Source organism: Leptopilina boulardi, unplaced genomic scaffold, assembly GCF_019393585.1.
Source record: "Leptopilina boulardi isolate dan_hultmark-lab unplaced genomic scaffold, ZJU_Lbou_2.1 LbouV2_121, whole genome shotgun sequence".
NCBI classification, from domain to species: Eukaryota; Metazoa; Arthropoda; class Insecta; order Hymenoptera; family Figitidae; genus Leptopilina; species Leptopilina boulardi.
The window spans coordinates 1,133,709-1,160,445 of record NW_026137665.1 but is presented as its reverse complement, the minus strand read 5'-3'; the positions used below and the strand labels follow the sequence as shown (position 1 = coordinate 1,160,445).

The window sequence follows — 26,737 nt, the reverse complement described above, 5'->3', positions numbered from 1 at the left end:
ATTTCTCTTTAATTGAAAGTAGTAAAAATTTGGGACCCACGATTATGTTCTAAAAATCATTAGTTAGCGAATTTTCATTTTATGGAATTTCATTTGTCATAATTATTTTTGAGCCGAATTTTTATTTGTTCTAATTAGTAATTTGCAGAATTATCATCAAAAGAATTTTCTGTATTACACAATTTTTATATAACCGAAAATTCACTTCACAGAATTTTTATTTGTTCGAATTTTTATTTGTCAGAATTTTTATTTACTCGAATTTTCATTTAACATAATAGGCATTTTAAAAAATTTTTATTGTGTAGAATTTCATTGCATAGAATTTTCATTATATTCTTTCTGATGAATTTTCATTTGTTCGAATTATTATTTGATGTAATATCCATCAAACCGATTTTTCATACTACAGAACTTTTACTTAAACGAAAAATTATTTAACAGAATTTCTAATTGATAGAATTTTCATTTGTCCGAAATTGCAAAAATGTCCGAACAAACAGACAGAAAGATTTCGGAGCGATTTTTAAAATCAACCAATAAAAAATTATCTATAAAATTGTGATTGGTTGATTTTAAAAATCGCGCCAAAATCAATTGTTGCTTCGGTCATTTGCAATTTCGGACAAATGAAAATTCTATTATATCAATTAAAAATTCTGTTAAATGATTTTTTGGTTAAGAAAAAATCTGTAGTATGAAAAATTGATTATATGGAAATTATATCAAATAATAATTGGAACAAATGAAAATTCATCTTGAAGAAAATTCTATGCTATATATATGAAATTCTACCCAAAAAAATTCTTTAAAATGCCTATTATGTTAAATGAAAATTTGAGCAAATAAAAAATTTGAAGAAATAAAAATTCTGTGAAGTTAATTTTCGGTTATATAAAAATGTTACCGAGAAATTCAACTACCATTGGGTAGTTGACTAGAAAGTAGTTAAAATAACTACTTTTTTAGTTAATCTAATCATGTTCTTGTAGTTAATGTAACTATTTTTAAGAAGTTAATAAGTAATAGTTGATTTTTCGTAAATATGTAGTTAAAGTACAACTACAGGTCGGTAGTAAAATTAACTTTCTTAAGGTATAGTAAAAACAAGTGGAATTTGTAGTCAACTCAAAATTTCAAGAGTAGTAAATCCAACTACTATTCACCAGTTATATGAAATGTAGTAAAAGGAATTATTTTCTTTAATTAATATTTTTTTTTACTAATTTCTATGATTTTATAGGCTTGAATAAAATTCTTGTTGTAGAATTAACAAGTCGTCTGTAATTAAAACTATACTACTTTAAGTAGTAGATTTTTACTATTTTAATTAATTCGATAAACTTAAAGAAGATTTTTGATGTAGAATTTACAAATCGTTTCCAGTTAAAACTACTACTTTAAGTAGTAGATTTTACTACTGAAAGTGGTACAATAGGATTTAAGAACATTTTTGTTGTAGAATTAACAAATCCTTTGTGATTAAAACTACTACTTTAAGTAGTAATTTTTTACTATTTTAATTAATTCAATAAGCTTGAAAAACGTTTTTGATGTAAAATTTAGAAATCGTTTCCAATTAAAACTACTACTTTCAGTGTTAGCTTTTACTACTTAATGTGGTTCAATAGGCTTTAAGAACATTTATGTCGTAGAATTAACAAATCCTTTGCAATTAAAACTATCACTTTAAGTAGTAGATTTTACTGCACTATGCAATAAAACAACTTATAATATAATTAAAAGATGAAAAATTGACAAGTCAAAACTTAAAAAGGATAGTTATAGCAACTAATAAAAGTAGTAAAAATGACTACTTTAAATAGTTAAATTACCAATTGGACAAGCAGAAAGTAGTCTTCGAGTAGTTTGCAGAATGTCGTAGCGAGCGTGCGTGGTTAGTCGGTTAAGGTATCGGATTGCGAGCGTTAGGGTCGAGGGTTCAATTCCCGTCGGTTGGAATTTTTCTCTGTTAGGTACATAATCGTTAGGGCATAAAATAAGCGTCAGTATAGGAGAGAGGATGAAAAAGTCAATTCTACTGATAATAAACAATTATAAATAAAAAATAATTTTATTTTCCTATTTTAAGTAGTAAAATCTACTACTTAAAGTAGTATTTTTAATTGCAAAAGATTTATTAATTCTACAAAAAAATGTTCTTAAAGCCTATTGAACCACTTTCAGTAGTAAAGTTTACTATACTTAAAGTAGTAGTTTCAATTGCAAAATATTTATTAAATGTATCAAAAAAATGTTCTTAAAGCCTATTGAACCACTTTAAGTAGTAAAATCTACTACTTACATCTTGAGTTGTTTTTACATTTTAACAATTTCTCTTTATCGAATTCGTTTATTTCAAAGAATTCTAATTGAATTAAATTTGAATGAGAATTTGGCAAAATTATAATTCGACTAAATTACATTTTTTGAAATATAATACACAGAGAAAAATGGAAAAAGGAATAGAGTAAATTTTACTACTTTAAAAGTAAAACCGAAACTGCCCACAGTTTCTGCGCATTTTTGACTCCAGAAATAGTAAAATTTATTATTTTCGAAATAAATTTTACTATTTCTGGAGTAAAAATTGACACAGAAATGCTCATAAACTGCGGACAGTTAAGGTTTTTCTTTTAAAGTATAGTAAAAGTTACTCTATTCGTTTTTCCATTTTTCTCTGGTGTATATCAATCGAATATAAAGAAATTGTGCAAAATAAAAATTATAAAATAAGAATAGAATAATTTTTAAATATTTTATTAAATAAAAATTCAGGTTAATTTAAATTCTATATTGAATATACAAATTTGAAAAATGAAAATTCGACTTTGAAGTTAATTGAAATTCCAAGGAAAATTCAAACTAAATGAATTTTATGTGGTATTTATGAGCCCCCCAAGAAGCGAATGAACTTTTTTTGCAAGAGAAAAAAAAACACCAATCAATTAATTAATGGGTATAAAGAAACGATTAAAAGAATGGGATAAAGGCAAAATAAAAGTCTGTATAAAAGTTTACCAGTTCGTCTTAATTTTCTCACTTTCGCAATCAGAAATCCTAATTTATATTGTTGCGGCTCTATTTGAAATTATTTCAGTAAATTTGTTCTTGTTCACTGATGGAACACTTTCTAGACTTTTTCTTATGGTTCTGAATTTATATATATATATATAGAAATAGATATACGAAAGTGTAGAAAGTGTATAGGCAATGAAAACAAACTTAAAAAGTGAAAATTTACTGCTAAGATCCAGGACGAAGTATAAACTCTGGCAAAGTTGTCAGTTTCCATTATTGATAATCTCTCGTCGTATTTTTAACTGACTAATCAATATAAAGAAAGATTCAAATTTCAATGAATTCGTTCATATATATATTCCACGGGAAATTTTCATTGAAAATTTTTTTTCTCCGAAACATTTTTTTTTCGAAATCTATATGAAAAATAAGGATATACGTATTTTTTTATTTATTTATTTGATAAAAATGAAAGAAGTTATGATTTTTTGAAATTTAACGTCAACGATGGAATTGTGTTTTTGGGACATTTTTTAATCTATTGTACTAATAAATTAAAAATTATGCTATATATGAAATTTGTTCATTTTTTTTAAATTTTTCAAATATCTGCTCAAAAATAACGTACCTATAAGAGAAGCAACAAAAAAGTTGAAATTAAACTCAAAAAGTGAGTTTTCTCAAAAGAGACACTTTGGATTTTTAATTTTTTGTTTTTGCATTACAATCTCTGGTGACTGAAGAATTTTTTCCCCTATCTGCGAAATTGGTACTTTTAGTTTTTAAGTTACTATTTACAATTTTTAAGCTCGACGCAACAATTTTTAGTATGTTTTTATGAAAATTAAAAAAAACAAATGAATAATAATGGAAAAAGGTTATATTTGTAAAATAACTGCTTAAATTCTGTGAGCCGTACTAAAAAAATTGTAAATAGTAACGCTTAAAAACTAAAAGTACCACTTTCGCAGATAGGGGAAAAAATTCTTCAGTCACCAGAGATTGTAATGCAAAAACAAAAAATTAAAAATCCAAAGTGTCTCTTTTGAGAAAACTCACTTTTTGAGTTTAATTTCAACTTCAACTTCTCTTATAGGTACGTTATTTTTGAGCAGATATTTGAAAAATTTAAGAAAAAATGAACAAATTTCATATATAGCATAATTTTTAATTTATTAGTACAATAGATTAAAAAATGTCCCAAAAACACACTTCCATCGTTGACGTTAATTTTCAAAAAATCATAACTTCCTTCATTTTTATCAAATAAAAAAATACGTATATCCTTATTTTTCATATAGATTTCGAAAAAAAAAATGTTTCGGGGAAAAAAAAATTTTCAATAAAAATCTCCCGTGGAATGCCCAAATATATATTTATTCGCAAATGAAGAATATTTTCATTACAATGAAAAGAGAAATTTTTTACTAATTTGTATTTAACGATAATTTAGCCTAATTTATACTTTATGAACTTTGAATTATATACATATACCTTTTAAATGTTTTCAAAACCAAAACAAATATGAATGATATTTTTTAAAATAGGTTTTTAATTATTTTTATTTACTATGAACACGATTGTGAAAAATCTGTAACGTTATTTACCTTTCGTCGATATTTAAGATCCCTTTACAATTAACGACTATTTTTTTTTTAAATTTATATTTAATTACTATTTATATTTCAATTACTATTCATTACTATTTGTTATTCAAATAGATAATTTTTTTTTATCATAATTTTTTTTTTTTTATGATAAAAAAGGAAATTACCGATATAAGATAAATTCTCTATTATCGTCTCGTGGTTATAATCGAAAAGTTTTATCCTTTCACCAGAGATGGCGCACTAGTTCCGATAACGTGAGAAATATAAAACGTGACAGATTTCTTCTTTTATTTAAATTTGAACTAAATTTATATACTTTGAAAATCTTTATTTAATTATTAGGTTTTTTTTAAAAAAATTTTTAGTTTTTATTTCGCATATTTAATAAATAAGAATTTTTTAATTAATTTCCAGTTTGAAATTATATAAAATTGCTTCAAGTCTAAAAAAAAGATTTATTTACAATTTCCACTAATCTTATATGATAATTTATTGAACCTATTGGGTTAGATAAAAAATAATTCTATATGTTCAGAATCAATTTAATTAATCATTTTTACATTCTATTTTTTTAATTTTTCATTTTTTACTATCATATTATATTATTTATTTACTCTCTAAATCTGAATTAGTAAACATTTTTTACTAATTTAAATTAGTGACTCACTTTTTGCTTTAGAATTAGTTAAATTTTATTAGTAAAATTAGTTTACTAATTAGTAAAATTTTACTAATTGAGAAGCAAAAAGTAAGTCACTAATTCAAATTAGTAAATTTTTTTACTAATTCAGATTTAGAGAGTATCATCGTATATATTTATTTAATAGTATAGTAGAAAATTTGAAATTTCCAATATAGTTTTTCTTGGGAATTTTTTTTTTCGCACATTTGACTTAGTTATCAATCAAAAATTTTTCACCCGCACGTTTGATGGTTCTATGTGCGAAAATATGCGAGTCGGTCTGAGGTTCGTTTGAGTTTCGTCATTTTGCCATTATTTTTTTTTTTTTTCTCTTGCTCCGCCGGGCGCGACGTGTTGGCACGCAATGCCTTCTCAAGCTGTGATTGGCGCTCCTCACAAAGTTGTGTTCTACACTCGTGTGTGTCTTGCTCACAGAGAATTTCTTCTATAGGGTGAAACCTTATAGAGGTGAATGCATATATAGCTTCGATTAATGCCAAGTTTCAACCAAAATTCCACGTGGTCTGGGTTTTCAAGTATAGATCGTGTCTAACGTTGATTGATATATGAATCTTGTTCAAATTTTCAATAATATACATACGTATAATTTTACAATATTTTCCCATTGATATTAAAATTTTAAAAAATAATAATTAATTAATAACTAATTAATTTTAAATAGATTTAAAATTCATAATAATTAATTAGCTAATTATTAAAAATAATAATAATAATAATAATAATAATAATATTTATTTATAATATTAATAAATTAGAAATTTAAAAAAAACTAATTTTTTTTTTAATTTTAAAAACTCAATATCTAAAAAAACTTTCAAAATTTTTCTACAATTTTTGCATTTTTTCAGAGACGGATAAATATATTCACTAATAAAATTATTAGTTCGAATTTCTATATATAGTGGATCAATTTTGGTTTTAACCTAGTAAAATTTTATTTGTGCCAAATAAATAAAAATAAAAAAAATAAATTTTTTCTGAAAAATATTTTTTAATAAAGTTTAATTAAAAATTTTTTTTTTTCAATAATAAAGTTTAAATTTAAAATATTTATTTTCTAATAAAGTTCCATTTGTAAAATTTTTTGTAGGTAGGATATCGTCACAGTTAAATTTTTAATTCTTTCTTTTCTAAATTTCTTTTTTTGAAATTAATTTATTATAGAAAAAAAATTTATTTTATGTAAAATTATGATTATTTAAAATTTTTTTAAATAAATAGAAAATTACCTATTAAAAATATTAAAAATTGTGGTAGAAGTCAAAATTTTAAATAATTACCAGTAAGAAATTTAATCAATCTAAATTTACCGTTTTTGGAGGATTTAAATTGTATTTTAATATTCCTTAGAACTTAAAATCATAAATTATTTCGTTATGAGAAATTAAAAATAATGTGTATTTCACCAAAAAACAACATAATAACATTTCTCTACTAAACGTTTATTAGTTATTATTTAAAAAAAAAAATTATTAAATTTGATAAAACTGGAGTTTATAAACATTCAGTGTAATATAATTTTTACGCTATAAAACTTAAACAATTTGTTCCTTGTTCTTATCAATTTCTAAATTCTGAAAATTTTCATACTACCCAACCAAAAATTTCAGTATTACACCAGAGTTAACTACTGGCGCAGTACTGGTTTAGTATTGACTGCCGAGGCTGGGCAGTCTGTACTGAACCACCCTCACAGCACCAGATATCCTAGGATATTCCAAAAACATCCCATGGATATCCTAGGGATACCCCAGGGATATCCTAAGGATACTTTAAGGATATCCAAAGTAGCGGCGGTTAGGATATCCTAGGGATATCCTAGGGATATCCTAATCATTTCAACGGATATTATTAGGATATCCTCAGGACGTCCTAAGGATATCCCTGGAATAATTAGGGATGTTCTTAGGACGTCCTAAGGATATCCACATTATGTCTATATTATCTTAAGGGTTAGAATATCCTTGAGTCGTTCTAAAAATGTCCCTAAGGTATCCATAAAACGACCCTAACATACAAATTAATTAAATAAAAATGGAAAACATATTTTTTGGATGTATTTATAAAGTATTTCCAAGATATAAAAAATGATTTACCTTGTCTACAAGAATTCTTTTTCCTACTTTTTCTTTAAAAAATCTCTTGAAACCAACTCAAGCGCTAACTATTTGTATCAAAAAATCGCTATCTCAAATAGTCAAAATTTGAATCATAATAATATCCTATGGAGATCTTAGCGATATTTCTAAAATATTTTAGCGATATACCAAGTTTATCCCAAGAATATCCCCACGATATCACTAGGATTTCCGTGGAATATCCCAGGGATATCCCTAGAATATCCCTAAAATATCCTCAGAATATCCCAAAAATATCCTACGTAACGGTGGTTTGGATGTTCTGAGGATATCCTCAGGATATTCTAGGATATCCTATGGACGTTTTCAGGATATCCTACATTAGTTTAGGATATCCTATGGACGTTTTCAAGATATCCTACATTAGTTTAGGATATCCTGAGGATATCCTCAGGATATCCTTTTGTTGTGAGGGCAATACTGGTATTTTCATTGTATCAGTACTGGTACAGTACCACCCTCCCAGTACTTGAAAACCAATACTGAGCCGATATTCAGCCAGTACTGGTTCAAATAGATTTTCTACTACTAGATAAGCAATAAACCAAAAAAAATTTAAAACGATCAAACTAAAAATAAATAAATTTTTTTTTTAAAAAATTAATAATTTTTAAAATAAAAATTCAAAAAAATTTTCTTAACAACACTTGTTAAATATTAAAAAACAACTTTTATTTTTTTAAAAAAGTTTTTCAAAAATTTATTTTGATGCAAATAATTAAAGTGAATAATAAAATAATTAAATAGCTAATTGTATAATTATATATACATTATAATTTTTTTATAAACATTTTTATTTTTACTGGAACTGTTTTTATATATTATAAATACTTTGGTTTTATAATAAACATATTTTTATATTTATTTTTTCTTTTTTTTTTTAAATAATAATTTGCAATATATATTATACTTATAATAAAAAATAAAAACTCTTGGTGTTTTCGATGTTATATATAATAAAATATTAATTAGTTAATTGACTAATTTAATTAATATTTAATTTGTGTTGGGTTACTAAAAATTTCAGACACTTTTTCCTAAGTATACCAAAAAAGTATTACTTGGAGCAGAGATAAGTTTCACTATTGCAGTTAAACTTCACACTAAAAAATAATACTTACTTTCAGTTCACTTTTGACTAAAACCATTAACATTAAAACCATTTTTACTGAATTTCAGCCTTGAGTGTATGATTTTAAGTCCTAAAATTGACTTAATCTAGTTTTAAGATTAAAATTACACTAGTTTTAAGGCATTTTGATTTTAAGATGTTAACGGTTTCAGTATTTGTTTTTTGTGTGTTATCTCTGTTACAGTTAAAGCTTTCTTTTCGTATACAATAAATTACAAAACTGCCAGTACTCAGCCAGTACTGAACCAGTAGTGATTACCAGTACTGGTGCCAACTCTGGCAGCTAATACTGGTGAAATGTTATCATCCCAAAGTTAATCCAACTCTGGTGCCAGTACTGCGCCATTAGTAAATTTTTGATTCGGTAATAATAATTTTAGTAAATCTGGGAATTTTAATACTCTCATTGGACTCTTTTTTCCAGTTATAAAAATTTGTTAAGATTAAATTCCAATGAAATAATGAATGTAATCCCTTATTCTTTTTTTTTCGCAGTTTGTCTTTTATGTAGACTGTATATTTTCTTTGTGGCATTAAGCACGACCTCTTAAGGTCTCGACTCTTTCCGGAAAAAATTGGTTCCGACGACTGACACAGTCCTTCGACTCGTTCCTTGCTGTCCTTGACACGAGCGAACGGCATCGACACACACACACACACACAATTCCTTTACTTCATATGTACAAGACTTGGCGGATTGTGGTGAACACATGTCGAAAAGCCGGTCGGCAGTTTTGCTTTTCTTTTTGTTTCGGCCGCGCGACTGAATTCACATCTTGTCCGTAACAGAAGGTTTCTTTGCTCTTTCTTTCTGTCTTTCTTTTTCTCTTTCTCTCTTTCTCTCTCAGTTGCACAGCCAAGAAATAAGGTCGACGTGAAAATGTTTCTTTTCTAGCTGTATATAGGAAGCGAAAGACAGGAAGAAAAAGGAAGTGAGAATATTGATAATGATCTTTTTATACGAGCAATTCTCGCCTCACAATTACATAACTTTGTGATTTAGTGTAGTATAAGAAATTAAATGCCACATTTTTTTTTAATTGTAGCAAAAAATTTTTTTGTCATTATTAATGATAGAAAAATATATTTTTTTCTAAATGAAAATTTTTTGATTTCTACTTTTGAGCATTTACAACTGAAATTATTATTTTTTTTTGATTTTTACATTTTCGATGAGGAAAAAAATTAATTGAAAATCATTTGTGATCTTTCCTAAATTTTAAGGGGAAAAAAACTATAGAAGTGGGGAGAAAATTAGTAAGCTTTCGCCCTTGACTGTACTTGGCGGTTTCTGCAGAGGCGTTGTACTATACGCACACTGCGTATATGAGTATATGAACTCGAATAACCATATATAAACATATACATATATAGAATGGAGTGTGCGTAGAGACGACTGGAGCCGCAGATTCTCTTTGTCCGCGCAAACTCTGCAGCCCAGTGTGCACCATTATTTTTTTTTTTTACTAATATAAATTCGTTTTTTTCAATCTTATATATTTTTTTTTTTTGCATCTTTTCTTTCATAAACCCTTTATATATCAAAGCAATTTATCAATTGAAAATTTTTTTTCTCCACATGTTCCAAAATCTTACAATTATTATTATAGTTTCTTCAATATTTGCTTCTGATACTATACCGGCTGTACTGTATATATATATGTTATTTTCCTTTCTTCTTTAAAGACCCGTTCCCCTGATTTCCTCTCTCGTCCATTTTTGCTTTCATATTCATGTCTGATTTGGAACTGAATGCATCCTGTATGTTGTTCCGTATATCGAATAAGGGACTTAAAAGACTGTGCGATTGTGTTTTATGCAAATTTTTATAGTTGAATTTCAATTTCATTTTTTTTTTTTTTGTTTACATATATCATTGACGCTTGATTCATGAGAACGAAAATTTTAATTTTTCAATATTGTTTTTATAGAAATTCTCTTATATAAGACAACAGCTGTCACGATCGCAGAATTGTCAGACCCTCGATATTATAAACCAAAAATTATAATATGAATTATTTGTATGAGCCAAAAGTTTTGAACGAAATATTTTTTTCAATCTATAAATTATTAAAACTTATGATGACCATGTAAAATAAAATAGTAAATTAAACAATTATTAAATTAATAACATCTTTTTAGATCTTTTTAAACAATATTTTGTAATAAAATTAGTACTTAAAGAAGTTGCAAAAAAAATTTCGTTCATTCAAAACCTTTGGCTCATTTATTTGTCGTAAATTTCCAAAAATTATTATGGAGTGACGTACCAAGTTATATTTTTTTTGGGATTGATAATCAAATAACATAACCTATAAAATTTGCCATGATTTATTATTTCACAGAATTTTAATATAAAATGCTTCTGAAAATTATAAACATACCCTTATTATATATGTATATACATTTAGAAATGTTCTGAATTTTCCGTCAAAATTAAGATACAAAAGTATCATAATTTTCAAAATATTGTTACTTTTAACGAAAATTTGTCAAACTTTACTTAAAAATACAAAATGTTACTGAAAATTCTAAATAAGTAACTGATTTCTAAGTTGCGTAAGGGGAAAACAAGTAACTGTAACAGAAAAGTTAAGACATTGTAACTGAAATTTTCGAAACAGTTTTGAAAAGAGAGAGATTTCCTGAAAATTACGAAACTGTAACAAAAATTCAAGTTACTTCAACAAAATTTGGATGCGCACAGCTATTTACGCGCAGCTTGGAAACGCCAAAAGAATGCCATAACCGAAAATGCGCTGTGAAAATATAGTTGTGAAGTTTGAGTGAGTAGTGTAAAATAGTTAAAAAAATATTAAAATTAATAAAAAATAGTAAAGAAAAGTGTTAAAAATCTATTCTTGGAATTATATACATCATTACAATAACATATGTTATTATTTTTTCTGTCATATAAAGAATATATATAAATATAACCTATATTAATACCAAAAACAAAATGTCTAAAAAATTGAATTTACACTGAAAAAAATTTTTCCGAAATCTTCAACTACCTTTGGGTAGTTAAGTGAAAAGAAGTTAAAGCAATTACTTTCCTAGTTAGTTTAACAATGTTTGTGTAGTTTAATTTCATTATTTCTTAAGAAGTTAAAAATTAGTAGTACAATTAACTTAAAAATGTAGTTAGAATTTAAAACTAACTACAAAATCTTATTATATCAACTACATTCTTAGTTATTTTAACTACTTTTTAGTAGTTAATACAACTTTTAAAATTGAGTTGAGGACCTATTGTACTATACAGGGTAGTTAAAAAGTAGTCAAATCTACTACTTATTTTTTTGAGTGTAGCTTTAGGATTTTTACTAGTACGCACTTTAATTTGAATTAGATAAAAGTAACTAAAGCATCACTGGAAATATTATTACAGTAATGAATTTTTAGTTACGTGATACTAAAATTTTATTCAGCAACAATCATGAGAATTACGAAACTGTAACAAAATTTTAAGAAACGTATTACCGAACTTTTATGCAGTTACATGTTGCAGAAAATTACGAAACTGTAACAAAATTTTCATACACGCAACTGAATTTTTATGTTGATACATGTTTCGGAAAAGTCCGAAATGGTAACAAAATTTTCGTAACACGTAACAGCATAAAACTTCAGTTGCTATTTCACAGAAAATTAAATGGCATTAAAATAAGCTACAACGCTTATTATTTTAATCCAATTTTGCTTATACTTTAATCCATTTTGATATTAAAATAAGCAAAATTGGATTAAAATAATAAGCGTTGCGCAGCTTATTTTAATACCTTATAATTTTCTGTAATGGGGGATTTTATATACCGGTCTGTCAGACCGGCAAAGCACTAAACGTGACTTTTCCTAGCACCTGGCAGTTTCGATCTCAAAAAGTATATTTATCAATATTTTGTAATGATTTCCAATTTTTTAAAAGAAGATGAATTACATAAATTCTATTAGCAATATAAAATTTAACTAATGTATAGAAAAAATTTATTACTAACTGTGGTACTGTCTGGCAAGGTTAAGAATTTTTTTTTTTTTTGTCTAGGTTACTATATCTATACATATAAGCCTCTCTCGAATACTATCAGATTGATAAGCAAAAGTCCCGTGCAGACAACAGGCCAAAGAACATAGTCTCTTCGTCGCACGGATATTTCTCGTCGTCCCTCGCTCACAAGTTCCGATAGATTGATCCTCTCTGTCGCCCGCATACCTTTCGGCTCGACAAGCTTCTCTTTGGTTGTTGTCCCTCTTTCTCCTTTTCCCTCCTATATACGAGTCCCTCTCTTTGTCGATTTTCGTTCAACCCCCGTTCCTCTCACCCTTCTTTTGGCCCGGTTCCAGTCTCGTACTGACGCCAGCTTGGGCCCTCGCGAAAAGTGCGGGAACTCTTCAATTGGTCTTATTGGCTAAAAATAAAACTAGTCACTATAAAGTACACACACACACGGTCCCTGGGTTTCATTTCATCCAACACTTAATCCTCTTATGGATTTTGCATATTAAAAAAATTCAAGCAGTATCTATATATAAAGGAATGTATATACATTTGAAAAACTTTTAAATATTTCGATATATTATTTATTCGATGTATTTTGAAAGTGTTTCGTAAAATTTTTACATAAATTCATCAATATTTACAAAAGTAATTATTGTATGTCAAATTAGTAAAACTCTTCCATGGAAAACAAGCTGTGGGTCTGCATTTGATACAAGTGGAATTTAAAATTAATTTTTTTACCTTTATATACGAATCGTTAATTTTTATTTAGTTTTAAAAAAAATATTAGATCTTAGTAAAATAATACGATTATTTTACAAATAGCAAACCCAAAAATATACTAACTTGAAATAAATTATCAAGAATCTATTTTCAGCGATAGGAACGTTTTATCTTTCCAAACCTAGTAGGTTCGTTATTTGCTCTATTGAATTATATAAAATATTTTATTTTTTAATTATACTATTATAAACTGAATGACATCTTTTGACTTCCTTTTTTCAGCCTACGTAATGTGCATTAAGAGTGATAAAAATGGAAAGTAAAAAAAAGGGGGGGGAGTGAGATGGGTGGGTGTGGATGTTGATTTGTGATAATGTCAATGTCACAATGTGTTCATTGATGCAAACTACAGACACTCCACCTTTTGCGATGATAGATACGTCACTGGCACGCTTCCCCAACTCCCTTTTACTCGTTTTCGCACTATCTTTGTCTGTGATTCCTCAGACATATTCGTGCATCGCACTCCCAAGCACCGCAGACTGGTGTCCTCCCTCCCAGTGGCGTAATCAGAAAAGACTGAATTACAGGCTAAACTAAACGTTAAACTATCATATATATATGTACATATATATATATATGCTCAGATAGATATATTCCTTACGATGATTCGTTACCAAGGTATTACACCTTCCTAAATGCATTTGCATATATGTACTGCAATCGAAAGGGTCAAAATACCCATTGCGAAGCAATGACTCTTTTAGCTTACGTTTCATACATATTTATAATCACAGCGCTGTACATATACATACAAGAATTCATATTTAAGTTAAATTAATAAATATTAAATATATTCATTTTTCTGTTACCGTAATATACACAAACTTTTAAATACACTCTCTACTGATAACACAGGTTTACAAATTTCAAATTTTTTTTTGTCACTCGAACAAAACATTTTTTTTTTCGATTAATATGTGTTTTTTGAGTAAGAAAATCATATTTAAAATTTTTTTCCTTTCGTGCAATTTTTTTGTAACAGCAAATTTTGCATTTTCCATATGTGACGTCACTTAAAGTCACCGGTAGAGAAAGCAGTTAATCCAAATGTAAAAAATAAATCACTATTTGAAAGATAATTAAATTACCTTTCAAACCATTGGTCAACCAATAAAATCCATTTAAAATTGTCAGAGTTACAGTCAATCAAATTTCAAGCAAATTTTAATGATTTTTAGACATTCGTCTAACTTTCGCTAATTTTTTCAAAGTCAAACAATCAAAAAAAGGCAAGTTTTTAATTTTTTATTAATAATATATTTAATAACGAAACTTTTAAGCCTTTATAGACCTCGATCGGATAAAAAATGACAATTCTACACTAGATTTATTGAACAAAGTATACTTTTTCACTTTTAATATATTTTCAAGTGATTTCGATCTATATCAGTTTTGTATAAAATTAAGTTAAGCAAAGCTCACCAAAATTAGTACTCAGGGGTTTTCAGGGTCGCTGATTACGAATTCGAGGTCAGTTTTTCAAAATTCAAAATGGCGGATCCAATATGGCGGACAAAATTTTAGTAATTAGAGCTGAGTACACCAAAATGAGTACTCGGGGGTTTTCGTGGTTGCTGTTAAAAAAAAATTGAACGAGGGAAAAAAATTTTAAATATGATTTTCTTACTCAAAAAACACATATTAATCGAAAAAAATACGTTTTGTTAGAGTGACAATTTCACTGTAAACCCGTGTAATAATTCGTGAAAAAAATTCTGAGTCCAGGCAAAGGAGTTGGCCGGGATCTTTTTTATGGCAGGCTTAATAGTTCTATTCAAGAAAATTTTTACCCTACCGCTACCCTTTTTCACCTCTGTTTCTAGAAAAAAAACTGTCTACAGAAATGACCAAAATCGCGAACAAAACGATAATTACACTTTTTCCAACAAATTGAATTAATTTTTGGGTTTAATATATTTATGCACAGAAATTTGATTCATTATAAAATCGACCCAGTAGTAGATCGAGAGATAACACTGTCTTCTTTTTTTCTACAATAAAAACAATAATAATTAATATTTTTTTGAAATTTAAAAATGGCTTTATTCCGAAGGATTTAATGAATAAATGATACTTTTTTCAAATTTTTTCAATGAAGATTTTCATATAAAAGTGTCATGCAAATGTCAGGTAATTTCTACAGTAACAAAAAATATGGTGCATTTTGATCTATTTTTGCGTCTGTCAGAATAAAGAAAATTTTTTTTTGTAGAAACGGCCTAAAGTATACAAGCTTGAGAGATTCTAAGCTTTCGAAATATTGTTTCCGTTTTTTCCTAGCAATTTTTTTTTAAAGGATTATTCAAAGTGAAAGTCTATCATTTTTCAGGGGCCTTGAATTTTCTCGCGGATAGTAAATCTATAAATCAGTAGAAATTTTACTAATTCAATCAGTACTTTTCATTTCAACTGAAGTTTCAGTTATTTTTTTGAAATTTACTAATATATAATTAGTGAATATGCAAGCAATAGAAAATAACTTATGTAAATCAGTAATTTGTATATAACATAACCTTTAAAATTAATTATTAAATCAGTAGATTTTGCGGCCATCAAAATAAAAGTCCATTGTCTCAACTATTATGAAGAAATATTTATATCATATGAAGTTATTCGTTATTAATTCTTAATTAAAATTTTCACATTGTCAGTAATATATAAAAGATTTTGAATTACAAGCACCAAAAATCACAATTAAAATGAGTGCAGAAAACGTAAAATTGAAAGTTGTTCGCGAATATGTGATACATGAGAAAAGGATAGAGATATTCTGTCCTTTGCTATCTCATGCAGCACGTTCGAAAATTAGTTGTGCTTAATGCAATACCTGAAGGCTAACGTAGAATAGAAATAATTTAACAGGAATCGCAACTACCACCGGAAGAATGAGTTAGAGAAGGACAAACAGCATGTCTATCTTTCTTTAACTCGCTCTTCCGGTTGCGTTTGCGATTCCAGTTATGTTTCTGTTCAGTCCTTTATATAGGGTTTAGTCACATGGAGCAGAATAGTGAATTAGTTGACCAATCAAAAAAAAAAACAGTCTCTTGCGGTAAGTGAACATTTCCGCTGGAGACTTAACTTTCAGTGGCTGAAATCTGTTCTGCTAATATATTCCACACGGAGAAAAAATGAGTTGTTGTGCTTACTAAAAATTAAGTTCACACAACAATTCCGGATTGTCAATATAGAACCAGCAGTTCTATTTGTTGTTGGGACAAAAGAAATTGTTAAAATGGGATTGTTCGGTGAACAAACAGAATTGTTTGATGAACAAAGAGAATTTTTATGGAACAGTTGAAATAACAAAACTAAATTGTTAAATCGGCAATACAATTTGTTTGTATTAACAAAGCTTTGATTGCCCGTCTAATACAATTTTTTCAGTTTCTTCGCCTTCTCTCTAAATTTGAATCAGCGACTATTCGCTTATTCGTATAGCTGAATACTCTGGGCTGATTAAAATAGCGACTATTCGCTGGCAATCAGCGACTATTCGCTATAGTAATAAGCGAATTTTCAATGAGTAATTATTCACTTATTCCCAGCTGCATACTCTGCGCTAAGAATAAGCGAATAGTCACTAATTCAAAGCGAATAGTCGCTAATTCAGATTTAGAGAGTTCTAAAATAATCGACAGCAGATTTTCGTAGGTCATATATCACCATAGTTTCATTTACATTAAAATCTGTGGAACATACAGCATCTGAATCAAATTCTTTGACCTGAAAAAATTATTTTGAGTTGAAATTTGTTGTTAAATAATATTTAATATACATTTTGTATTTTTTAAGGCTAGGTTATGTTCAATAGTAACCGAGTATAACCTACCGATAAACGATGAAATTGTCTCTTCATCCATTCACCGCACACTTGCAATAGATTTCTCACTTTAACCGGATTCATTATTTAACAGCACTTTATCATTTAAAAAAAAAACTAATAATAAAAGCAAATCTGAACAAATCCGGATTGTTCCATCCAGAGAGTTTGCTTCTGCAACTGTACGAAATTGAAAACTGAACAAAAAAACATTCGTATTGTTGTTAAAACAACATACATTTGTATTGACAACAATCCGAATTGTAATATTAACATTTCGAATTGTAAAATCAACAAATCTACTGACATAACAATCCAAAAATTGTTTACACAACAATCCCATTTTTCTCTATGCATGTGACTGTGTATACCCATGTGAACTTTTTCTTTTTAACGATCTTTTTATTGAGTGATTATAGAGTGACTATTGGGATCTGACATGGGGGCGGGGCCTAAAGCAATATGGCGTAAATTGGGTAACACTTTTAGTGAATTTACATGGGAATAACATGGGATGCAGAAAATGTTTATTTCTATGGACAGTATTTGCGCATGGGCAGGTACAAATCCTGCTCAACGAAAATTTATTTAAGGTGAACGCGTTTTGCAAGCGGGGCACATTATAAAGTGTGGTGTAAATCGTGTAATTTTGGTTTCGGAAATTTATGGAAAATTACGCTTAAATTTTTCGCTACAGTACTGCCACAGCCTCTCACAGAACACTTAATTCTGCAGGAAGATTTCTCACGCGGTAAAAATGTAGCTTCATTCATAATGATAAAATAATTAACAATGACAGCGGAACTACAATTGCAAGTGACACAAACAGTTATCCAAAACTGGTTACATTTTTCAACACCAGATGGCATGTGTACGAATGTCAGATCCCAATACACCGCAGTGAGAAGAGAAACATTCTCATGCGAAAGTGAGGAACTTTTCTCATCGATGATTAAGTGAAATCAAGGTTGCCAACCTAGAAGACGTGTTGGTAAAGTAGGTATTTAACTTTTTCTTGAGAAACTATTCAATACCTACCTTACCAACACGTCTTCTAGATTGGCAACCTTGATTTTACTCACTCATAGAGGTGAAAAGTTTCTCACTTTCGCATGACAATGTTTCTCTTCTCACTGAGGTGTATATAGTCACTCATACACCGCAGTGAGAAGAGAAACATTGTCATGCGAAAGTGAGAAACTTTTCTCATCGATGAGTGAGTGAAATCAAGGTTGCCAACCTAGAAGACGTGTTGGTAAGGTAGGTATTGAATTTTTTATCAAGAAACTATTCAATACCTACCTTACCAACACGTCTTCTAGGTTGGCAACCTTGATTTCACTCAATCATCGATGAGAAAAGTTTCTCACTTTCGCATGACAATGTTTCTCTTCTCACTGCGGTGTATAGTCACTCATTGTTGACGCATTATATATACGTTTTGCACATGAGTCATTATGGCAAAAATAGAAAAAAATATTGAAAGCAAAACTTTTTTTCAATTTAAAGTGCCGAGATATTTCGTTGAGAAATCTCTCAATAGCTGTCCATCATATAACGAATTTCAGCGTGACCACCAGTTTTCTCCTTCTCTCTCTCTCTCTCTCTCTCTCTCTCTCTCCGCGAATTCATATATATATGTATAACGAAGAATAAATTGATAATCAATCACATCCTGTCGCCCCCTGGGAAGTTATAGGAAACGGAGAGGATTGTCGAGGCTCTCTTCAAGGGGGAGGCAAGTTGTCGTCGTCGTCGTACAGTGCCCCTTGACTACGCCAATGTTTTTCACCCTCCCGCGCCGGCATCCCGTCGGTCTCGTCCCCCACTTTTGGTGGCTGCGTTCCCCTCCCTCCCTCCCCCCTTGTCGTCCTCCACCTCACGATTGCCGGTCTCGCCCCCAGCCCTCTCGCGCGAGCGAAACACACTCTTACTTACTCGCTCTAAATCGCTGTTCACTTCACTCGCTCTCTGTCCCTCGTTGAGCGCGGATATCCTTTCCTTCTCTCTCTTTCTCTCTCTCTCTCTCTTTCTCTCTCGCGCGCGCTGACTCAGTTCTGTTTTGGGGGGCACACAATTTTCTCTATCTATCCTTGTCTGTCGCGTCGGCGAATTTCGCGCCGCGTCCTCCACCCTCTCCTCTGCCACCACTTCGCATCGTTCCCGGCGTCCTCCGAATGCCGTTCGCCCTCCGCACACTCGGGAGAGAGCCTAATGCCATTTCACTTTCGTTGGGCTTCGCCGCGGTGGAGAGCGGGCCCTGCCAGGAATTATCGTCATCATCGTCGCCGCCACCGCCGTCTTCTTCGTCGTCGTTCGTTGTTGTTGTTATTCGTCCACCACCAATATTCTTCGTGCCTTTGTAGTAGCCTTCGTTTTGTCGTGTCCTCATCTCCGTTCTCACGAGGTACTGCTACTGCCTCCTCGTGACTTCTCCCCCACCCCCTCCCCCCTCTAAAACCCTTTCTTCTTCCGTTTCACCAATTTCGCTCGTTCTCCCTCCCCCCTATCAACCATTATTTTCTCTCACTCTTTCTTTATCTCCGTAACTCTTCATTTATTGTTCCTATTATTCCTCTTTTTTTTCTTATCTTCACTCTTTTCATCTCTTGTCTCCTATTACTATTATTCTTCTTTTTCTTCTTCTTCTTCTTCTTTTCTCTCTTTGTTATTATTCTATCCCATTCCCTCCCACTCTGGTTCCATATTCTTCACCCACCTCCTACGCGCAGAGATCTTACGACTACCGGAGGAGTGCCAGGTGAGTGATAAACGATATTACTCTCTTCTCACCTCTCTTTCTCTGCTTATTCTTCTCATCCTTATATATATATAGTTCTTATATACGCTCTCTCGCGGTGGTGCCAAGTGTCGCGGATTCCGTGCGTCGGTGTGTTACAAATCCCCCTCTTTTCCCCCCCACGTGTGTACACAGACATATAGTGATGTGCAATTTTTTTTTTGTTTTGCTTCAATTTTTTTTTCTCTCTCATCAGTTTACTTTTGGGCAAAATTGTGATTACGCGACATATGAAGCGGCGGTACTAATTGTTATTATTATTATTATTATTGACGGAGAGATGGACGCGAAAAACGTGTGGTTTTTCGTGAAACGAGGGACCATCGAGAATCTTCGAAGGGAGAATTTTGAGAAACCTTTTTTATTTGTCGCGTGAAATAGCAGACAGAGAGAGAGAGGGAGACGAGTGAAATGTATGATTTCTTTGATGGAGGCTGACCCCGAGACATTTTTATGTCTGGTACTGATTATCTGATATTTCAGGTTTCAGATTTTTTTTTCAATTTTTTTTTCAATTTTCTCTACTAATAATGATTGAAATATTTTTAAAAACATATTTCTGTTCTGTTTTAGTAAACGTTTATTCTTGATCAAAAACTGCGGTATATGGTTTTGTTGAAAAAGTTCGTTATTTTAAATTGTGACCATTTTAATTTTTAATGTTTAATAATAATAATAATAATAATAATAATAATAATAATAATAATAATAATAATAGTAATAATGATTATAAATAATGTAATATTTATTTAAAAGAAAATTTTTTTTTAACTGTCAGCATTTGAGTTTAAGACAAGAATTCCGGTATATAGATATAGGAAGAATTTAAGGCAGAGTTTTTTAATTACAGACACAAAAGGATATTTATTAATTTCTCGTTGTTGATAAATTAAGTGCGGAATTTTATTCAGCAGTACCCTATTTGCATTTTTTACATAAATCAAAATTACAAAAAATAAATATCTTTGTATACGCACTGTTACGATTCTTTATATACAAATATGGAATTTTTAAATTTTATATAATTTAAAAAATTGAATTTTATTTTAACTTTTTTTAATTTTGTTAACTTTGACTTGTATTGTAATTTAAATTTTAATATTCCAATATTCTTATTAATATTTATATTTATTAATTTTTGTGTGTTTTTTTTCAAATAAATTACCCTCAAGAGAATGGTAAAAACCATACACCATCGAAAAGTCGTAACTTTAAATATAATGAAATTTTTATTTTTTCTTACCTTCCCGATCGAATTTACTTCTGCAAGAAAATTTTACTTTTTATTCTAAATAATTTTTTTCACTTTTATGATTCTTTATATATAAAAAATAAAGGATTAAAATTTTTTTTTTTTCCATAATTTTTGTATCTTATTAGAAACTCTCTAAATCTGAATTAGTAAAAATGTTTACTATAATTTAAATTAGTGACTCACTTTTTGCTTTAGAATTAATTAAATTTTACTAATTGTTAATAAAAGTTACTAATAATTAGTAAAATTTTTACTTATTGAGAAGCAAAAAGTGAGTCACTATAATTTAAATTAGTAAACTTTTTTACTAATTCAGATTTAGAGAGAATATTATAATACAAAAAAATAGTAAAATTTAATTTTAGAAAAGAAATTTCGTTGAAAAATAATAGTAAAAATGTTGGTTTATAGTTGAAATTTATTAATATAATATATTCAAAACGAGTATAACAAATTCATGAAAATAAATGAACATAATTTGTTGGCAAATGTATATAGCCATCATATAATTTATTCGATGAATTTTCTTGAGTTGATTCATGACCGTTGAATAGATATATTTGTCAGTTTACTGGTTATGCAAATTATTCCCTCTCAAATTATTTTCATTTTTAAAAAGCTTCTGTTCTAAAAATTCTGTATATCTACATTTTGCATATCATACAAAGAAATTTACTTGATTCAAATAATCGAAATAAATATTTATTTAATAAAAACATAAAAATAGTATTATTATTATTATTATTTGAATTGAATTAATTTTTTGGCAGTATTTTGCTATGAAATTTTGAAAATTTTGAAAATATATAGTACAGACAGAAAAATACTTGTTGGATTTTCTAAATAATTTACATCTATAAAATACATTTTAATTCTAAGGCATGTGTTTAAAAACAGTTTTCATACATACGTATATATGTATTAAAAAAAAGTCAGTTTTCACCCTTCTCGAATGAGGAGTAGCGACATTGCGACTTTTTAAGGACCCTCGGAAGCGTCTAAGAAGCAGAGGGTAGTTCACATTATCAACCCTTCTTATACCTCTACCTTCGTAAACATTCGTTCTATTCACTGACAACTTATTATAAAGACTAGTCGCACTAAAAATCAGGTTTATTTTAGAAATATATATGGCAATTTTATCTTTATATATTTTACTTATTTCTATTGTGACCGTCTTCAACGACTTTTTCTTCAATTTTTTTTTTTTTTGCATTAAATCACATTATTTAGGGTTTAAAAATGATTTTACGTTTTCAAAATTTAAAAAATATATTTTTCACCATTTTAGAAATTTTTTATTTTGAAAAACTTTCAAAATCCATACGATTGATTGTTGAAAATGATAAAAATTCACAGAAAATTAAAAGGCATTAAAATAAGCTGCAACGCTTATTATTTTAATCCATTTTGGTATTAAAATAAGCAAAATTGGATTAAAATAATAAGCGTTGCAGCTTATTTTAATACCTTATAATTTTCTGTGAAAAGTCTAAAAAAAAATTGATGACGAAAAATATTAAAAATTGTAATATACCTTAAAATATATTATAAATCCTGCTAAATTTAACACAGCGTCTGAATTTTCAGCAAACCGGTTGTGTTGACAATATAAAAAAAAAATGCTGAGAAAATCAATTTTTAAAAAATTTTTGCATTTTATTTATATAATACTTTGTTGAAAAAAATTGCTGAAGTCAATATAAATTATATTATACAGTTTTTAGATTATTAAATTATAATGATTTAATTACAGAACAACTGATAAAAGAAGGCGATATTTTATTTAAAAACTCTTAAAAAGAAAGAAATTTTTTTTTTTTTTTTCGAAACCTCGTATTTTTCTGCTGACGTATATATTAAAAGGGGGAGAGAGAGAAAAAGATTGCTCGTAATTCCATTTCAATTAAATTTATCCCTCGCTTTGCTACTATACCAGACAAATTCATTTTGACAGTGCAGAAATGTATACATTATTATCTTTAATTCTCCATCACTTTTTTTTACAGTACTTAAATTTAAGTTTTGTATTTTCTCACAAATTTTCTTTTTTTGAATATATCTTTCTTGCAAAATATTTTGCCTGAAAGGGGAAAAATTAATTTTTACTATATTAACATTTATGTTTTTATATTTAAAATTATTTACTATTAAAATTTACATACACTCAGAAAAAAGATATATTTGAACGAAATACCATTTTTTTATATTTATCCAATTTTTTGGTTAGTTTAAACAAAATTTGTTTAATTCAAATAAATATTTATTTGATCTAAATAACTGTTTGGTTTATTTTAATAAATTTTTTGAACACAGAAAAAATTTGATTGAGCTAAATAAACGTTTGATTTATGCAACCAAATGTTTGGTTAACTGTATATCAATGCATTTATTTTGATGATTTAACCAAAATTTGGTTGCTTCAAACGAATTTTTTTTCTGAGTGTATATTATATTATATTATTTTATATTATATTATATTATATTATATTATATTATATTATATTATATTATATTATATTATATTATATTATATTATATTATATTATATTATATTATATTATATTATATTATATTATATTATATTATATTATATTATATTATATTATATTATATTATATTATATTATATTATATTATATTATATTATATTATATTATATTATATTATATTATATTATATTATATTATATTATATTATATTATATTATATTATATTATATTATATTATATTATATTATATTATATTATATTATATTATATTATATTATATTATATTATATTATATTATATTATATTATTAACTCTATATTCTAGTTGTTGAAATTTAAAACAAAATATAAACTATTCGAACAAAATTAAATTATTTCGAATACCAATTTTCACTTAACAGAAATTTTACTTAGCTAAATTTTTAAGTGTGAGAATTTTTATTTCACCGAAACTTCATTTGACCGAACTTTCACTTGTCCGAATTGTCAATTGATATAAAATTGTTAAAATGACGAATTTACATTTGATAGAACTGTCACATATCGGATCATACACTTGGCGGAAAAATTTCAGCGGGATTTTTAAGAGACAAATGAGTATAATGCCTAAAATAAAGTTAGAATTTTTATTAGATAGAATTTTCTTTTAGCCGAATTTTTATTTTTTTAAATTAATTTTATGATCAAATTTCTCCTTTTAACCGATTTTCTATATACATTGGAGAATTTTTATTTAACCAAAAATCCACTTCTCAGAATTGTAATTTGTTTGAATTAACTTCCGCCAGAAAACTTTTGGGCGCGAATTTTAAAATTAACCAATAAAATTTTGTTTGGTTAATTTTAAAATCTACGTCGAATTGTTTCTGCCGAATATTTATTCTAACAAATGACAGTTTTACAAAATTAAAAATAATTAGATCAAATTAAAATTCTGTTAAGTGAATTTTCGGTTTAGTAAAAATTCTCTAATATGAAAAACCAGTTAAACAGAAATTATATCTGTTAAATAGTAATTCTAAAGAAAAGAAAAATTCGGCTTAATGTAAATTTTAGATAATGAAATTCTATATTAAATAAAAATTTTAAAAAATTAATTTTAGTAATTTTTCAACATTTTTCCCCAGAAATAAATAGAATTGTAATTTTTTTTTCCTGTTAAAATCACGTGGTTAAAGTTGTACTGATGTCATTGAGAAAAAGTGAGTTTATGTATCACTGTATAGTAAAGAAGAAAAAGAAAGAAGAAAAAAGATGGTATGTACTCGCGATATACCCATTACATTATCAATTCCGTTATGGAGTTGTACTATACCGTACCATCGTCTTTTGCAATTCTCTTTTGCTACCATCTTCACTTTCTTTTTTTTTTTTTTATCTTTTCTCCTGTGTCTTGTGAACCTCGTGGCTTCATGTAGTCTCCTACTTTCACACCTACTTGTTGAAATGTATATGTGTGTGTGTGTGTGTAAAGAAGACACAAGTTACCTACTATATAACTCGAGTCTCTTTCTCTCTCCGTACAGTAGTACAGTCCACCCTTCGAGAAAAGCAACCACCCTCATCTTTTTCTTTCTTCCTGCGTTCTGCTCGTAATTCGTTGCCACGCTCGATCTTTTCACCAACTTACACCTGTTGGACTTCTCGCCCAATCGCCCCCTTATTTCTTCTCGAAGAATAAGGACTTCCGCACCACTTCGCTTCACTGATTTTCCCTGTCGTATCTTTCACCTCATTTTTTTTCTTTTCCTTTTTTTTATATATATATATATATTTTATTCTCAATTTCATTTGTTCAATGTCAGACTTGTTTTATAGTTTAATGTGAATGAAATGATCATTCAATTTTTTTTTTAATGTATATATAGCTGTTCTCTATATATACACTTAGAAAAAAGAGTTTTTAATTTAAATATATACACTGTAAAAAATTGAGACGCATAAATATGAGTTTTAAAAATAATTTTCATTGAGCCAAATTTTTATTTGTTCGAATTATTATTTTGCAGAATTTTCATTAAACAGATTTTTTATATTACAGAATTTTAATTATAACCGAAAATTCACTTCATTTAATCAGATGTTAGTTTTTTAAAATTCAAAATGGCCGATCCAATATGGTGGACAAATTTTGAAAAATTCATATGATACGTTTGGGGTCGTCCATATACCACCCCAAGAAGCACGTAATATATCCTCAATATCAAGGTAATATTACACGTGAGATTCGTAATATAACGCTGTAATATTACAGTAATCTTACAGTTATCTTAAAATGTCCGCCTCAAGGTAATATTACCGGGAATATTACTGTAATATTAACGGTAATATTACAGACTGATTTGAGTTATTCATAAAGCATAAAAAACGTAAATATATTATAAGTCAATTTGGCTTGTCGGTAAAACTCTGGACTCGTGGGCTTTGAGTTCCGGGTTCGATTCCCTGGATGGGTAGATTTTTTTCGTAAAGAAATGTTCCCATAATATTACTGTAATATTCTCTTGTAATATTACCTTAATATTACGGTATAATATTACTGCAATATTACTGTAATATTACCTTAATATTAGCGCGTAATATTACAGTAACATTACCGGTAATATTACCTTGAGGCGGACATTTTAAGATCACTGTAAGATTACTGTAATATTACAACGTTATATTACGAATCTTACATGTAATATTACCTTGATATTTTGAGGTTATATTACGTGCTTCTTGGGACGTGGACAGTTTTTGGGGAGAGGGGGGTTCGCTAAAAATCCACGATTGTCCACGTGGGGAGGAGGGGGGTGAAAGTAAATGTCCACGTGGACTAAGTAAAAATTTAATTTTATAGAAATGGAGAATGAAAATAATTTAAGTTCAAAGAGGGACTTTTGTTTTGCTGCAGCCACAGTTTTCTTGTGTGTATCAAATTGATACAAGAATTAAGATCAACTCATGCAACGGTTTGATTCGATATAAGGTATCAAA

At 28.2% G+C, this 26,737-nt stretch overlaps 1 protein-coding gene across 6 annotated transcripts in view; it reads left to right on the top strand.

Moving 5' to 3' along the window:
• Positions 1-26,737, top strand: part of LOC127286141 (protein bric-a-brac 1) — a 108,732-nt gene that overhangs the window by 53,412 nt on the left and 28,583 nt on the right. Inside the window, exon 1 of one of the 6 annotated variants that reach the window (XM_051312507.1) lies at positions 20,426-20,473. The exons of the other annotated variants lie outside the window; for them this stretch is intronic. Within the exon in view, the coding sequence (XP_051168464.1) occupies positions 20,429-20,473 (45 nt within the window). The 5' untranslated portion in view covers positions 20,426-20,428. Of the gene's footprint in view, positions 1-20,425; positions 20,474-26,737 lie in introns of those variants that run through there. 6 annotated transcript variants of the gene reach the window in all.